At 48.1% G+C, this 15,621-nt stretch overlaps 2 protein-coding genes across 4 annotated transcripts in view; both read left to right on the forward strand.

The window, feature by feature from the left end:
- The window catches only part of FKBP2 (FKBP prolyl isomerase 2), a 35,781-nt gene extending 27,960 nt beyond the window's left edge, over nucleotides 1-7,821 (forward strand). The window contains exons 6-7 of one of the 2 annotated variants that reach the window (XR_011600831.1): nucleotides 1,878-2,033; nucleotides 7,405-7,821. Coding sequence is in view for 1 of the 2 variants with exons in the window: in XM_070951210.1 (XP_070807311.1) it covers nucleotides 1,878-1,909 (32 nt within the window). In the remaining variant the exon portion in view is untranslated. Of the gene's footprint in view, nucleotides 1-1,877; nucleotides 2,098-7,404 lie in introns of those variants that run through there. The other variant, XM_070951210.1, reaches the window with a different exon arrangement.
- The window catches only part of PLCB3 (phospholipase C beta 3), a 58,902-nt gene continuing 45,367 nt past the window's right edge, over nucleotides 2,087-15,621 (forward strand). The window contains exon 1 of one of the 2 annotated variants that reach the window (XM_070951208.1): nucleotides 2,087-2,100. In XM_070951208.1, the coding sequence (XP_070807309.1) occupies nucleotides 2,092-2,100 (9 nt within the window). In that variant the 5' untranslated portion in view covers nucleotides 2,087-2,091. Of the gene's footprint in view, nucleotides 2,101-9,424; nucleotides 9,588-15,621 lie in introns of those variants that run through there. The other variant, XM_070951207.1, reaches the window with a different exon arrangement.

Here is a 15,621-nt window from a genome sequence, read left to right on the forward strand (position 1 = left end):
TGGACAGTCATCAAACGAAAAAGAAAAGAGGGAAAAAAGGAAGGAAGGAAGAGAAAGAGAGGAGGGAGGGAGGGAAGGAAGGAAGAGAGAAAGGAAGGAAGGAAAAGAAGAGGAAGGAAGGAAAGAGGAAGGAAGGAGGAAGGAAGGAAAAATGAAAGGAAATGAAGGAAGAGAAGAAGAGAAGAGAAATGAAAGGAAAAAAAAGACAGAGGAGGGAGGAAGTGAAGAAGGGAAGGAAGGAAGGAAAAATGAAATGGAGAAGGAAGGAAGAGAAGAAGGGGAATGAAAGAAAAAGAAAAGACAGGGAGGAAATGAAGAAGAAGGAAAGGAAGGAAGGGATAGAGAAGGAAGGAGGGAAATATAGAGAGGGAGGGAAGGAAGGAAGGAAGGAAGGAAGGAAGGAAGGAAGGAAGGAAGGAAGGAACAAAAGAAAAACAAAAGAACATTATAAGATAGCCGGTCTGATAAACACAGGTCTCCGAATGGGAGTGCAAACACACGCTCAGCTCACGTCTGCCCCCTTCCGGCTCCGCTGAGAAATCACTAGGGGAGATTTTTTTGACAGGACAAAGGAGATCCACCCATGAAATCCAGCGACTGTAATTTGCTGGTTTTTGAAAAAAGGGATTAAATTAAATCCATCATCCCGTCCATCAATAAAGCCAGACTTCCTCCTCTCCTGTCCCAAGGGAGAATCCTGGCGAAAGCCTTGGCGCGTCCTTCCACTGCTGCACGGATCTTCTAATCCTGTTCTTGGATTTTGATTTTCTTGTTAGAAGCTTTGGTTGATGAAGACGCTTAGCTCTACATATGGGAGAGAACTAGGGATTTTTGAGCATGTGCAGAACCTTCCTTCCTTTCTCTCTTTTTTTTTTCTTCATTTTCCTCCCTCCCTCCCTCGAATTTTCCTCCCATCCTCCTTCCCTCCTTCCTTCCTTTCTCCCTCCCTTTCTCCCTTCCTCCAGTTTGCCTGCCTGCCTGCCTGCCTGCCTGCCTTTCCTTCCTGCCTTTCTTTCTTTCTTCCTTCCTTCCTTCCTTCTTTCTTTCCTTCCTTTCTTCTTCTATCCTTCCTCCCTTCTTCCTTCCTTCCTTTCTCTCTCTTTCTTCCCCTTCCTTCCTTCCTCCCTTCCTCCCTCCTTTCTTCCTTTCTTCCTTCCTTTCTCTCTCCTTTCCTTCCTTCCTCCCTGCTACCCTGCCTCCCTTCTTCCTTCCTTCCTTCCTTCCTTCCTTCCTCTCTCTCTCCCCTTTCTTCCTTCCTCCCTGTCTCCCTCCCTTCTTCTTTCCTTCCTTCCTTCCCTCCTCCCTCCCTCCCTTCCTGCCTGCCTGCTTGCCTGCCTTTCTTTCCTTCCTTCCTTCCCTCCTTCCTTCCTTCCTTCCTCCCTCCCTTCCTGCTTGCCTGCCTTCCTTTCCTTCCTTCCTTCCTTCCTTCCTCCCTCCCTCCCTTCCTCCCTCCCTCTCTCTTTCTCTCTTTTCCTTCAATGAAAAAAGTGACTTACGACCAGTCCTCACATGTACAACCATTACAGCATGCCCCCAGTCCTGTGAAATTTGGTCCGTGGCAATTGGCATCGTTTACAATGGTTGCAGCATCGTAGGGTCAAGCAAAGTCAATGGAGGAGGAAGCCTGATTTGCTTATTGGCCTTAACTGATTCACTTAACAACTGCAGTGGTACAACACGGTGGCAAACAAAAGTCATAAAATTGGGCGCAACTCACTTCACTGGGTTACTTAACAAGTGCAACTTCTGCTTCTGATTGTGGTCGGAAGTCGAGGACTAGCGTAGACACCCAGCCAGCAAATAAAATAAATTTGCAGTCGGCTGATAGGGAGATTCCAAAGCCAGTGATGAAACTTAAGCCATCTTGCCTTTTGCAGATTCAGCGTCTGCTGGCGAAAGGCACTGTTAACATCTTGTCAAAAGAGATTTTGATCTGGAGTCGGATTCTTCGCCTTTTTGAGCATCTGTTCCTGATGGGAAGGCCGAACGCTGCTTTCTTGGGAGTTTGGGAAAAGGATATGAGGATGACTTTGGTAAGATGAGGAGATCCTTGGGGCTCTCTGAACTTGTTGGTTTTCTTGCAGACGTCTCATGACCCAAGTAGGTAACATCATCAGTGCTAGAAGGGAAAGGGGTTTGCAGAGAAGAGGAGGAGGAAGAGGAGGGCTGTGGGGTCTTCGTTGCTCTCTGAGCTTGGGGGTTTTCTTGCAGACGTTTCATGACCCAACTAGGTAACATCCTCAGTGCTAGAAGGGAGCAGGGTTTGCAGAAAGGAGGAGGAGGAAGAAGAGAAAAGGATAAAGATGTGGGAGAGGAAGAGGAGGAGGGAGACGAAAGAAGGGGAGGAGGAGGAGGAGGAGGAGGAAGGAGAGGTGGAAAAGGGGGAGAAAAGGATAAAGAGGAGGAAGAGGAAGGAGAGGAGGAAGAAGAAGAGAAAAGAATAAAGAGGAGGGAGAGGAGGAGGAAGGAGAGGTGGAAGAAAAGAATAAAGAGGAGGAGGGAGGGGGAGAGAAGAAGGGAGGGAGGGAGGGAGGAGGAAGAAGAAAAGGAGGAGGAAGTAGCGGAGGAAAGAATAAAGAGGAGGAGGGAGGGGGGAGAGAAGGAGGGAGGAAGGAAGAAGAGGAGAAAGAGGAGGAAAGAATAAAGAGGGGAGGGAGGGGGGAGAGAAGAAGGGAGGGAGGGAGGAGGAGGAAGAAGAAAAGGAGGAGAAAGAGGAGGAAAGAATAAAGAGGAGGAGGGAGGGGGGAGAGAAGGAAGGAGGAAGGAGGAAGAGGAGGAGAAAGAGGAGGAAAGAATAAAGAGGAGGAGGGAGGGGGGGAGAGAAGGAAGGAGGAAGGAGGAAGAGGAGGAGAGAATAAAGAGGACTCCCATTCAAGTTGATGATATAACTTCTGGGTTTTCTTTTCCTTCACCAACAACGGCTCTTGATTCATACTTTTTAAATGTTTTTTTTTTTTTTAAAAAAGGTGGTTCTTGATTTGCATTCCTCTGTCGGTTCCGTCCTTAAAATAAGAACCAGGATCCAGGTTTCTTAGTCCGCGTGTAGTTCTGCACACCCTCCACAAGATGGCAGGCTCTTCCCAGGACAAATGGCATCCACAGGTGTCAAAAGAGAAATCCATTAACCTCACCACCCAAAGGGGGAAACGCAGGTTGCATTCCCACAACCCTTCTTGCCTGGGTTCCCAAATTCACACCCCTTTTTCCCCAAGTTTTGCGAAGACACCGAAGCATTCCCAGCGGGCTGGATTTCCTTGCACACACACGGAGCCCCCAAAAGCAACACTTTTGCACAAACCCAACTTCCTATATTGCATTACAGGGAGTCCTCGTTTAGCGACTTCAAAGGGAGCTGGCAACTCGGTCCCCTAAGCGAAACGCCACCGTGTTATGATCTGACTTCGGCTTGCCTGTTTCGCTTAGCGACGGAAACTCTAGGCTCAACTGCGGTTGTAACGGCGAGGACTACCTGTCTCGCTTTGCACCTGTGTTCTTTTTCTGGGAGGGAAAAAAAAAAACCCCCACAATGCGAGCTCGTCACAACACAATTTGCGGCATTGTTGTTGGGCTTTTCGCCTCCAACTTTCACACGGCATTTCCTTTTTGTCCGTTTTATAATACTGACCCACCTGAGAAATATTATCACTTGCGTTCAACGTCGCCTCCCAGTTTGCAGGAAACAAAGTGAACTGAGTCACTGCGGGCGTTTGATTTTGGGATAATTTTGGGGTTTTTTTGTTTTTTTTTCATGGATTTGTGTCTTTTCCACTTGGTGGAGTTTGGGGATCCATTCTGGGGTGATATAATTCCAGCTTTCAATTCCAGCCTCCTGTTTTTTTCCATTAAGGTTTCCCCTGGGAATTGGCTTCTGGCTAGTTGCAAATGAACTGGGCTGCAGGGATGTTCTTAGGAAGGAAGGGAGGGAGGGAAGGAAGGAAAGAGGAAGGAAGAAAGGGAAGAGGAGGGAGGGAGTCAGGAAAGGAGAAAAGAAAGGAGGGAGGGCAGGGAGGGAAGTAAAGAGGAAGGAAGAAAAGGAAGAGGAGGGAGTCAGGAAAGGAGAGAGGGAGGGAGGGAGGGAAGAGAGGGAAGGAGGCAAGGAAGGAGAAAGGAAGGAAGGAAGGGTGAGGGAGGAAGGGAAGAAACGAGGAAGGAAGGAAGGGAAGAAGAGGGAGGCAGGAAAGGAGAAATGGAGGGAGGGAAGAGAGGGAAGAGAAGGAAAGAGGCAGGGAAGGAGAAAGGAGGGGAGGGAGGAAGGAAAACATTGAGAAGATAGGGAAGGAAAGAAGAAAAAGATAAAAAAAGGTAGAGAAGGAACAGGAAAGAAAGAAGGAGGGAGGGAAAGATAGAGAAGGTAGGGAAGGAAAGAAGGAGGGAGGGAAAGATAGAGAAGGTAGGGAAGGAAGGAAGGAAAAAGATGAGGGAGGAAGAAAGGAAGGAAAAGATAGAGAACGGAGGGTAGGAGGGAGGGAGGGAAGGAAGGAAGGAAAGAGAACGAAAGAAAGAAAGAAGGAAAAGAAAGGAAAGAAGAAAGACTGGGAGTTGTGGGCGCCAACGTTGCCATCTTAAAATAAACTCCCCATTAATAAAATTTGGATTTAGGGACCTGCCGCCAAGTTTTTTCACCATAAAAGGAGTCGAATTCTGAAATATTGCCCAAGCACTATTGTGGGAGTTAAAAGAACCGTTGTTTATATTTAAAAAATATATATTAAGGAATGCGTTCTCTCTTTGTGGGAGATACTGATCCAAGAGCTGGATTGCAGGGTCCCCACCCACCCCCCATCTGAAAAGCAAATTTTTGGACCCACCTTCCGGGGTTGGTTTGTCTGAAAATCCAAAATTGCCAATCAGCAAAAGAGAAACGGAAGGGGCGTTTTTGAGGGCAGTTTTGGGGTCGAGTCGAAATAAAACCACAAAACACCTAAACGAAAAAATGTCCATAACTGAAACAAGATTTATATGCAAAATCTTATGCAATAAACCGGAACAGGCAGGGCCAAAGACCAGCTACCGAGTGGGCCAAAATGCAATTTAATTTTAATGCAATTTAATTTAAAAATGTTTAGTCTTGTTTCGTTTGCGCTGGCGACTTATGGGCGCATCCGGGTGATGTTCTTGGCAGGGATTCCGAAGGGTTTATTTTTCTGCAATTTCTTTTATTTCACTCTCTATTCGACCAGTCACGTGATCTCCTTGTGGTCTCTCATCCAAGTTCTAATCACACTCCAGCCAGGTGTACAGTTCATCCATCTCTTTCAAGGATATTTTTGAGATTTTCTTAGAGGCCTGGAAGAGAGAGAAAGAAAGAAAGAGAGAGAGAGAGAGAAAAAAGAAAGAAAGAAAGAAAGAAAGAAAGAAAGAAAGAAAGAAAGAGGAGGGAAGGAAGGAAGGAAGGAAAGAAAAGGAATGGAGAAAGGAAGAAAGGAGAAGAAAAAAAGAAAAAGGAGGGAAGGAAGGAGAGTGGGAAAAAGAAGGAAAATGAAGAAAGAAAAGATGAAAAAAGTAAGAAGTCAAAGCAAGAACGAGGAAGGAGGAAGGAAGGAAACGATGTGGGAAAAGGAAAATGAAGAAAGAAAAGATGAAAGTAAGACAAAGAGAGAAAGAAGGGAGGGAGGGAGGAAAGAAGGAGAAGAAAGGATGAAGAAAGAAAGAAGAGGGAGCAGGAAGAAAGGAAAAAAATGATGTGGGGGAAGGAAGGAAGGGATGAAGGAAGGAGAGAAAAGGAGTGGGGAAAGGAAGGAAGAAGAAGAAAGAAAGACAGCTAAAGAAAGAAATTGACCATCCTTCAAAGCAACAGGAGACGAAAAGCATCTTCTACGCTAGCTTCAAATCAGCTTCTTCAGATCTTGCAGCGTCACTTCTTCACCCGTAGAGGGCGCTGTCTGTCGTGGCTTCTCAATCACCCCGCTTGGGCATCCCCAGTGGTTCAAAGGTGGTACTGCAGCTTACAAACCTGGCGCCCGACTTAGCCGGTGCCACGTAAGTCCCTTGACTGAACGACGAATCATTTAGTGACCGTTCAAAGTTACAACATATTAAAAAAAAAAAAAAACTACAGCCAGTCCTTCCCCTTTAAGGACCGTTGCAGGTCGTGTGATCGAAACAGGGGGGAAGCCGGATTCGCTTAACGACCACGAGATCGGGTGCAACTCGGTAAACAGCTACCTCACTTAGCGACCGAAATTCTGATCCCAGAATTGTGGCCGTAAATCGAGGACTACATGCGGAATACGTCTGTTTTGGTTCCACAGCCAAGGAAAACCCGACAATTCTGCCGGAATCTTTGATTCGCTCTGCCAAATGAAGGAAAACGCTCCAAGCTTGGAGCCTCGCCAGTCCCTGCAGGGATGGTTTTCTGAGTAGTAGCGAGTCACAAAAAAAAAGTGGGGGGAACGTGCTCCTTTTTGGGGGGGGTACCAGAAAAGCGAGGAAAACTCCGCTCCAGGATCCCAGCTAGCAGCTCTTTCAAAAGTCTCAGCCTGCCTTTGTGGCTTTCAACCCTCTCGCCTGTCGCAAGGTTTGAACGATTGAGCAAGCTGCTAGTCCTCACATTAAAACAAAGAGCTGGAGAAATAAGTAGCCACCATACAGGTAGTCCTGGACTTACAACCACAACTGAGCCCAAGCTTTCTGTTGCTAGTCGTTAAGTGAATTTCGCCCCGCGTTACTTTTCTTGCTCTGGTTGTTAAGCGAATCCCCGTTGTTAAGTGAGCAACACGGTTGTTAAGTTATTGATTTGGCTTGTTCAAAAGTCGCAAAAGGGGATCACGTCACCCCGGGGACATTGCTACCGTCATAAATACGAGTCAGTTTCCAAGTGTCTGAATTTGCTAGTTGTTGAGTGAGATTCGCCCCATTTTACGACGTTCCTTGCCACCGTTGTTAAGCGACTCGCCACAGCAACATGGTCGTTAAACGAATCTGGCTTCCCGATGGACTTTGCTTGCCCGAAGCTCGCAAACGGGGGGAATCCACGTCACTCTGGGAGACACCGCTACCGTCATAAATACAAATCAGTTTCCGTCTGAATTTCTTTTTTTTTTTTTTTGGAAAAAATTTGTTTATTTAAAACAAAAACGAAACCTAAAACCACCCTCATTCAAATACAATCACAGGCAGCGTGTCGATCGGTCGAAATTCTTTTGTGTACAATCCCATATCCAAACTCACCAATGATTTGATTTCTCTTATTTAACCGTTTTATATATATCCCTTTGTATTATAATACTCATACAACCATTATTTAACATAAGAAAACATTTCATATATTTGATCGTACATTAATTTCGTATCTCATCTCCACGCTTTATTATCTAGCATCTGAATTTCGATCACGCGACCTGCAACCGTCGTTTAAGTGCGGGAAAGCGGTCGTACTAAGCCCCTCCCCCTTTTTTTCCCCAGGGCCGCTGTAACTTTGGAACGGTCGCTAAACGAGCTGTTGTGAAGTCTGGTCTTCGTGAGAGCCGTCTGAGGGGGGTTGAAGTTCAGAAACTTAAAATTAGAAATGTCACGGCCCGTGCAATTGCTTGGAAAGTCTAGGATTTCCCAGGAACCGAAGGAAAAACCTCCAAAGAGATTTATTTTTTTGGCTTTCGCCCGAAACGTATTTAACAACATGCAAGCATTAAGCCAACTTGGCTCGGATCCAGCGAGGAAGCAAGCCGACTTCACTTTCGAACTTCCAGAGGGATTGAAGCGCAGAACGTCGGCGGGAAGCGAAGGACTAGTAAAGAAGACCCCCAAAAAGGGGGGGGGTTGGAAATAAAAATACAAATAAAAACGCAGAGCGTGCAAAAAAATTCAGACGTCCAATAATAACTTTCAGAAGAATTCCAACAATTCAAAAAGTTGCAGAAGCCGGAATGACATTTTTTGGGAGGGGGGGGGGGGAAAGTTTTTCCAGGAGTTTGCGGGAATCCGAGTGGAGCCTCTCCAGCTTTAAAAAACAAAAGGGGGGCCTTCCTTCCCTACTTTCTCTATCTTTCCCTCCCTCCTTCTTTCCTTCCTTCTTCCTTTTCTAATTTCTCTCTCTTTTCCTTCCTTCATTCCCTCCCTCCCTCCTTTTTTCCTTCTTTATCTTTTCCTTCTTTCCTTCCCTATCTTCTCAATGTTTTCCTTCCACCCTCCCTCCCCCTCTCTTCCTTTCTCCTTCCCTGCCTCCTTCCCTCTCTTCCCTCCCTCCCTCCATTTCTCCTTTCCTGCCTCCCTCCTCTTCCCTTCCTTCCTTCCTCTTTTCTTCCCTCCCTCCCTCCTCTTCTCTTTCTTCCTTCTTTTCTTCCCTTCCTCCCTCCCCCTTCCTTCCTTTCTCCTTCCCTCTCTTCCCTCCCTCCATTTCTCCTTTCCTGCCTTCCTCCTCTTCCCTTCCTTCCTTCCTCTTTTCTTCCCTCCCTCCTCTTCTCTTTCTTCCTTCTTTTCTTCCCTTCCTCCCTCCCCCTTCCTTCCTTTCTCCTTCCCTCTCTTCCCTCCCTCCATTTCTCCTTTCCTGCCTTCCTCCTCTTCCCTTTCTTCCTTTCTCTTTTCTTCCCTCCTTCTCCCTTCCTTCCTTCCTTTCTCCTTCCCTGCCTCCTTCCCTCTCTTCCCTCCCTTCATTTCTCCTTTCCTGCCTTCCTCCTCTTCCCCTCCTTCCCTCTTCTTTTCTTCCCTCCCTCCCTTTCTCCTTCCCTGCCTCCTTCCCTCTCTTCCCTCCCTCCATTTCTCCTTCCCTGCCTCCCTCCTCTTCTCTTTCTTCCTTCTTTTCTTCCCTTCCTCCCTCCCCCTTCCTTCCTTTCTCCTTCCCTCTCTTCCCTCCCTCCCTCCCTTTCTCCTTTCCTGCCTTCCTCCTCTTCCCTTTCTTCCTTTCTCTTTTCTTCCCTCCCTCCCCCTTCCTTCCTTCCTTCCTTTCTCCTTCCCTCTCTTCCTTCCCTCCCTCCATTTCTCCTCGCTTAACAACCGCCTCGCTCTGCAACTGGACATTCCAGATCGAACCCATTCTGGCCATAAGCCCGAGGACTCTTCTGTGCGATTCTGCCTTTTTGCTGGAGACACTGTATCCCTTTTTCTCTTTTGATCTGCATCTCCAGATCAAAACAAAGTTTGTAAACTTTTCTGGCCCCCTCCTTTCGCTTTTCTCTCCCCTCCCGCTCCCCCCAATCCCTTCCTCCAAGCCCCCTCCCCTTAAAAGCCCAGGGATCTGGCTTCTATGCCCACCCCGGCGGGGAACGATGGGCTCTGCAGTCCTGGCACACACCCCCCCCCGCCCCGTGGGAAGTTGGCCAACTTTTGATCAAGAAGTTGGCCAACTTTTTCTCTCCCTCTGCTCCTCCCCCGGGCGGGGTGGGGGGAGAACCGGGGCGGCCTCTTTAAGCTGCCTCTCCTCCCCCGGCCCGGGCCCACCTCCCGCTCAGTCTCCGCCTCGCTGCCTCCGGAGGCTCCGGCCCTGGGAACCTGGGCAGGCGAGAAGCGGGCAGGCGCAGGCGGGGGGTCCCGGCGGCCAGCAGCGCGCAGCCATGGCCGGGGCGCGCCCCGGGGTTCACGCGCTCCAGCTGGAGCCCCTCCGCGTCCCCGAGACCCTCATCAAGGGCAGCAAGTTCATGAAATGGGACGAGGTGAGTGAGCGACACCCACCCACCCCTTGTTTTTCTTTCTTTCCTTCCTTCCTTCCTTCCTTCCTTTCCGCTCTCTCCTTCTCTTTTCCTTCCTTCCTTCTCTCCTCCTTCCTCCCTTCCTTCCTTCTAGACTTCTCTTTGCCTTCCTTCCCTCTCTCCTCCCTCCTCCCTTCCTCTCTCCCTTCCTCCCTTCTTTCTTTCCTTCTCTTGCCTTCCTTCCCTCTCTACTCCTTCCTTCCTTCCTTCCTTCCTCTCTCCTTCATTCCTTTTTTCTTTCCTTCTCTTTGCCTTCCTTCCCTCTCTACTCTTTCCTCCCTTCCTCTCTCCTTCCTCCCTTCTTTCTCGCATTCTCTTTGCCTTCCTTCCCTCTCTTCTTCCCCCTCCTTCTCTCCTTCCTTCCTTCCTTCCTCTCTCCTCCCTCCCTCTGTTCCTTCTTTCTCACCTTATCTTTGCCTTCCTTCCTCTCTCCTCCTTCCTTCCCCCTCCTTCTCTCCTTCCTTCCCCCCTTCCTCTCTTCTCCCTCCCTCCAGTCCTTCCTTCCTTCTCGTTTCCTTCCCTCTCACCTCCCTCCTTCGCCCTTCTTCTCTCCTCCCTCCCTCCATTCCTTCCTTCTTTCTCTCCTTCTCTTTTCCTTCCTTCCCTCTCTCCTCCCTCCTTCCCCTTCCTTCTCTCCTTCCTTCCCCCTTCCCCTCTTCTCCCTCCCTTCAGTCCTTCCTTCCTTCTCTCCTCTTTTCCTTCCCTCTCTCCTCCCTCCTTCCTTCCCTCTCTCCTCCCTCCTTTCCCTTCCTTCTCTCCTTCCTTCCTTCCTCCCCTCTTTCCTTCTTTTGCCCTCTCCTTCTCTGTCCCTTCCTTCCCTCTCAAACCGTCCCTCCCTCTCCTTCCTTCCTTCATTTCTTCCTTCATTTCTTCATGCCTTCCTTCTTCTCTTTTTTCCTTCCTTCCCTCCCTCACTCTCTTTTCTTTCCTTCTTTCTTTAGTTCTCTCCCCTTTCCTTCCTTCCTTCCTTTCCTTCCATGGCGCAAAGTTTTCTCGCCTTTCCCCCTTTCCTCGCCTCCTTTTCTTGCATGTCCTTTCAAGAGACCCTCGCCCCGCCCCTCCCTCGCCCACTTTCCCTTTCTTCGCACCCCGCATCTTTACATCCGGGGGGGAGGTGGGTGGGTGGGTGGGAACCGCCTGCTTTCTTAAGAACGCGGCCGGAGAGGGTGGGGAGTGACAGACAAACAGACGCTTTTCTAGGATTATTATTATTTGTTAATCTTTTCTCACTGCCACTTTGTTGGGGGGCGGTGAGAGAAAGAGAGAGCACGTCCTTCCTGAAAGTCCTTTCACTTTCCACTGAGTTATGCCCCCCCCTTGTCTGCTGCTGTAGGGAGGGGGGCGCAAAGGATACCCCACCCCAGCCGGAATGGCTGCTGGTTCCTTTCTTTCTTTCTTTCTTTCTTTCTTTCTTTCTTTCTTTCTTTCTTTCTTTCTTTCTTTCTTTCTTTCTTTCTTCCTTCCTTCCTTCCTTCCTTCCTTCCTTCCTTCCTTCCTTCCTTCCTTCTTTCTTTCTTTTTTCTTCCTTCCTTCCTTCCTTCTGTCTTCCTTCCTTCCTTCCTTCCTTCCTTCCTTCTTTCTTTCTTTTTCTCTCTCTCTCTCTCTTTCTTCCCCCCTCTGTCTTCCCCCGCCTCCATCCTTATATTTCATAAGACGCTCTTAAATTCCTTTCCTTCCAAACTTCCTAATTCTTTGTAGCTGCAGGAGGGCAGAATATATATATATATATATATATATATATATATATATATAGAGAGAGAGAGAGAGAGAGAGAGAGAGAGAGAGAGAGAGAGAGAGAAGGAGAACTCTTTCCTTATGCAAATTTCCCCCCGCAATCTGGCTCCCTCTTTCTCCGTTGGCATCTCGCCCCTCCCCCCTCAAGAAGACCCCTCCCTCTTTTTCAAGCAGGGTGGGTGGGTGTCCATCACTCATTCTTTGCTCCTTCCTTGCCTGATCAATTCATCAGGTTGTTGCAAACTTTGCTTTATTTGCTGTGATTCCTTTGGGGGGGGGAGGGGAGTTGCAGAAATGAGCCCCCAGCCCATTAGTTGGCTTTGAGCCCCTGGGGCCTGCTTGGGCCCCCTCCCTTCTCTAATCCCCCTCCCTTCTCCAAGAGCCCCCCTTCCCCTTGCAAAGACCTTAACCCCCCCCCCTTTCTCCAAGAGCCTTTTCCCCCTTAAAAAGGCTCTCCCCCTTGCTTGGGTCCTTTTACAAAGTGGCCCCTTCCCCTCCTCTTCTCCGTCTCCCTCTCCCCCTCCACTCCAAAATCTTGATCCATACACTTTCCTATGGCCCATCCAAGCTAGCTTTGTAGACTCATCTCTTGACCGGTTTGTGCCAATACTTTCCTGGTGTTTGGGATGACACTTACTAATTTGGGGGGGGGGATCTCCTTGTGGTGTCCTTTCCTCTGCCTGAAGCTGGAGACATTGGGCAGGTGGGAGCCGAGAGCCGAGACAACCTTGGTCACTGGGTGGACTTCAACTCCCAGAATTCCCCCAGCCAGTGTTGCTTGCCGTGGTGGAGACTTCTGGGAGTTTGAAGTCCACCCATCTGGAATCGTCCTGCTCCAAAAAATCTCCTTGATTTAGAAACGGTGTTTCTCAGCTTTCTGATTTGGGGTTGGACTAGATGACCTACAAGGTCCCTTCCTCGGCTAATCGGTTAATAACTTTGGCAACTTTGGGCCTGGTGGCTCAGTAGACGAATAGCATTGTGATTAACACCAGCTGTCTGCAATTACTGTAAGTTCGAATCTCTCCAAGGCTCAAGGTTGACTCAGCTTTCCATCCTTTCTAAGGTAGGTGAAATGAGGACCCAGATTGTGGGGGCAATAAGATGACTTTGTATAAATATACAAAAAGTATGAAGGCTATTGCTTAATGCATTGTAAGCCGCCCTGAGTCTCCGGAGAAGGGCGGCATATAAATAAAAAAAAAAATAAAAAAAAAAAACTTTAAAGACAATGGAGACTTCAACTCCCAGAAATCTCCGCAAGCGGCAAAAAAAGCTGGCTAAGGGGATTCTGGGAATTGAAGTCCGTCCACCCCGTCTGAAAAATTGGTAAAAAAAAATTGGTCGAGAAAGAGGGCTAGAGATACTGTGTTCCTGTGCTAATTCCTAATATTTTTCCTTCTGTGAAATCTTCCCAGCTGTGTTATCTTCCCCCAAATATCCCAATTCATCCCCTGGAATTCACATTTTTTTCCCCCCATTAAAGCCTCCCACTGCCTTTTCTGCTAAATCCCCTTCCTTACCTCCCATTTCCCCTACCCACCCACTCTGGTTCATCCGTTGCCTGCCCCCCCCCCTTCCCCGCTGTGGGTTTCACAACCTCACAATCTTCAACAGCCTCTCGCAACCCGCCCCGGGGTGTTTGACTACTTCCTTCTCTCCAATCCCAAAAAAGGAAGTAGCCAAGTTGAGGTTTAGAAATGAAAAAAAAAAAGAAAAGGAAAGAAAAGAAAAGAAAAGAAAAGAAAAGAAAAGAGCAGTCAAATAAAAGAGATATCCCATCCAATTGAGCCTCTAATGCCGAGGGACTCAAGAGAAATAAGAGAGGGAGGAGTGCGGAGAAAGGAGACCCCCCCCCCCCGACACACACACACCAATCGAAAGAGGAAAAATTCAGAGCTGCTCAGGGGAAAAAAATATATATATATATATATATATATATATATATATATATATATATATATATATAGCTCTTTGGTTATTCGGGTCTTCTCCCACGTAAAATTGGAAGTGTCTTGGCGACGTTTCGACGAAGTCTCATTCGTCATCTTCAGGCTGGTGTTCTCGGCTTCGTTGCTCCTGGAAGCACGAAGCCGAGAACACCAGCCTGAAGATGACGAATGAGACTTCGTCGAAACGTCGCCAAGACACTTCCAATTTTACGTGGGAGAAGACCCGAATAACCAAAGAGCTACATACAAACACCCGCGAAAACCTGAGAAAACATATATATATATATATTTATATATATATATATATTTATATTTATATTTATATATATATATATATTTTGCTGAACCTTTCCAAATCCTATATCAAATATTTCAAACCAGCTGTCTTACAGGGACAGAAGGAAGTCTGCAATTGGTGGCATTGCAAAGGCACTTGGTGGTGGGTTGCAGACACACACTCTTCATTGTTGTGGGTCTCGAAAAGGCGGCCTCCGTTTCTCCTTTGCGGTGTCACCCAGACCTGCTGAGGTAGGGAAGAAAGCGAAGGCCGAACTTTTTTTTTTTTTTTTTTAACCGAATAACAGAGTTTGGAATACGGACCTTGGAAGTCTTCAAGGAGAGAAGCAGCCTAGAACCAAGGAGAAATTGCCTGACAGTGAGAACAATTAACCAGTGGAACTGCTTGCCACCAGAAGTTGTGGGTGGCTCCAACGCTGGAGGTTTTTAAGAAGAGCCTGGTGGCGGGCTGTTCCACTGGTTAATTGTTCTCACTGTCAGGAAATTTCTCCTTAGTTCTAAGTTGCTTCTCTCCTTGCTTAGTTTCCACCCATTGCTTCTTGTCCTGCCCTCGGGGGCTTTGGAGAATAGCTTGACTCCCTCTACTTTGGGGCAGCCCCTCAAATATTGGAAGACTGCTATCATGTCACCCCTAATCCTTCTTTTCACTAGACCCATGATGGCGAACCTATGGCACGCGTGCCACGGGCGGCACGCATAGCCATGTTGCCTGGCACGCCAGCTCAGCTCCGGTGCGTATGTGTCGGAGTCTCTGGAGGCTGGGGACAGCAAAAAAGTCACTTCCTGTCCAACCAGAAGTTGAAGGAAATGGGCCGTTTTGGCCTCCGAGGAGGTGGGGAAGGCTGTTTTCGCCCTCCCCAGATGCATAGAGAGGATCTGGAGCCAGGGGAGAAAGAAAAACGGGCCTACCGGGCTATTGTGTGCTAGGAGCGGGGGAGAGGGGGGGTCGCATGCGCGGGGTAGGGTGCATAGAATTATGGGTGTGGGCACACGTGCACGCGAACCTCTGCCGCCCCCCCCCCCTTTCCTGGCACGCGATGACAAAAAGGTTAGCCATCAAGAATTCCAGTCAATTCTTGAAAATTTTCTGTGTTGGAGCATTCATAACTTCTAGTGGCAAGCTGTTCCATTGGTTAATTGTCCTCACTGTTAGGAAGTTTCTCCTTAGTTCTAAGTTGCTTCTCTCCTTGAATAGTTTCCATCTGTTGCTTCTCGTCCTGCCTTCTGGTGCTTTGGAGAATAGCTTGACCCCCTCTTCTTTGGGGCAGCCCCTCAAATATTGGAATTCTGCTATAATGTCGCCCGTAATCCTTCTTTTCATTAAACAGCTGCTGTCTGCAGGCCTTGTTGCAAGGAGGAGAGAGGGCTGGGGTAGGATGGAAGGGTGTTTGGGGGAGGGGGCTGGGGACCCCCAAAAGCAGCAGGTGGGGCCAAATGGAAGTGAATAGAATAATAGAATAATTTTATTTCTATACCGCCCTTCTCCCGAAGGACTCAGGGCGGTGTGCAGCCTATTGAAAGCCCAAGACAAACATCAATTAAAATTATTTAAAATTATTCAATAATTCAGCTCAATTTAAAACCCCAGAAATTTAAAACACCCAATTTAAAATTATTATGTTGATAGCCCCGCCTGGCGGAACAACAGGGTCTTGAGTGCACAGCGAAATGCCCGGAGGTCGGAGATCTTACGCACTTCCAGTGGGAAGTTCATTCCACAGGTCTGGGGGTCACGATTTAGAGGGCCTCTACCCCAGAGGTTCCTATCTTGCTTTCTGTCTCCTCTCTTCTTCCCTTCCCCTTTTTCCTGCCTGAAGGATGCGAAAAGAACTCTTGACAAATATTTGGATATAAATCCAAAGAAACATCTTCCCGGATTTCTCTGCCAACTTTGGATCCCTCCGATTTTGGCTTCGAAATCCTTTCTCAGACAGCAGCTGCAGGGCGGAATCTCCCAGGGAACCCAAGATGAAGTCAAACCCGAGATTTTACAGATCGCCAAAGGGGTCAAATCC

The sequence above is a fragment of the Pituophis catenifer genome, unplaced genomic scaffold (assembly GCF_029215685.1).
Source record: "Pituophis catenifer annectens isolate HBS135680 unplaced genomic scaffold, rPitCat1.0.hap2 SCAF_10, whole genome shotgun sequence".
NCBI lineage: Eukaryota > Metazoa > Chordata > Lepidosauria > Squamata > Colubridae > Pituophis > Pituophis catenifer.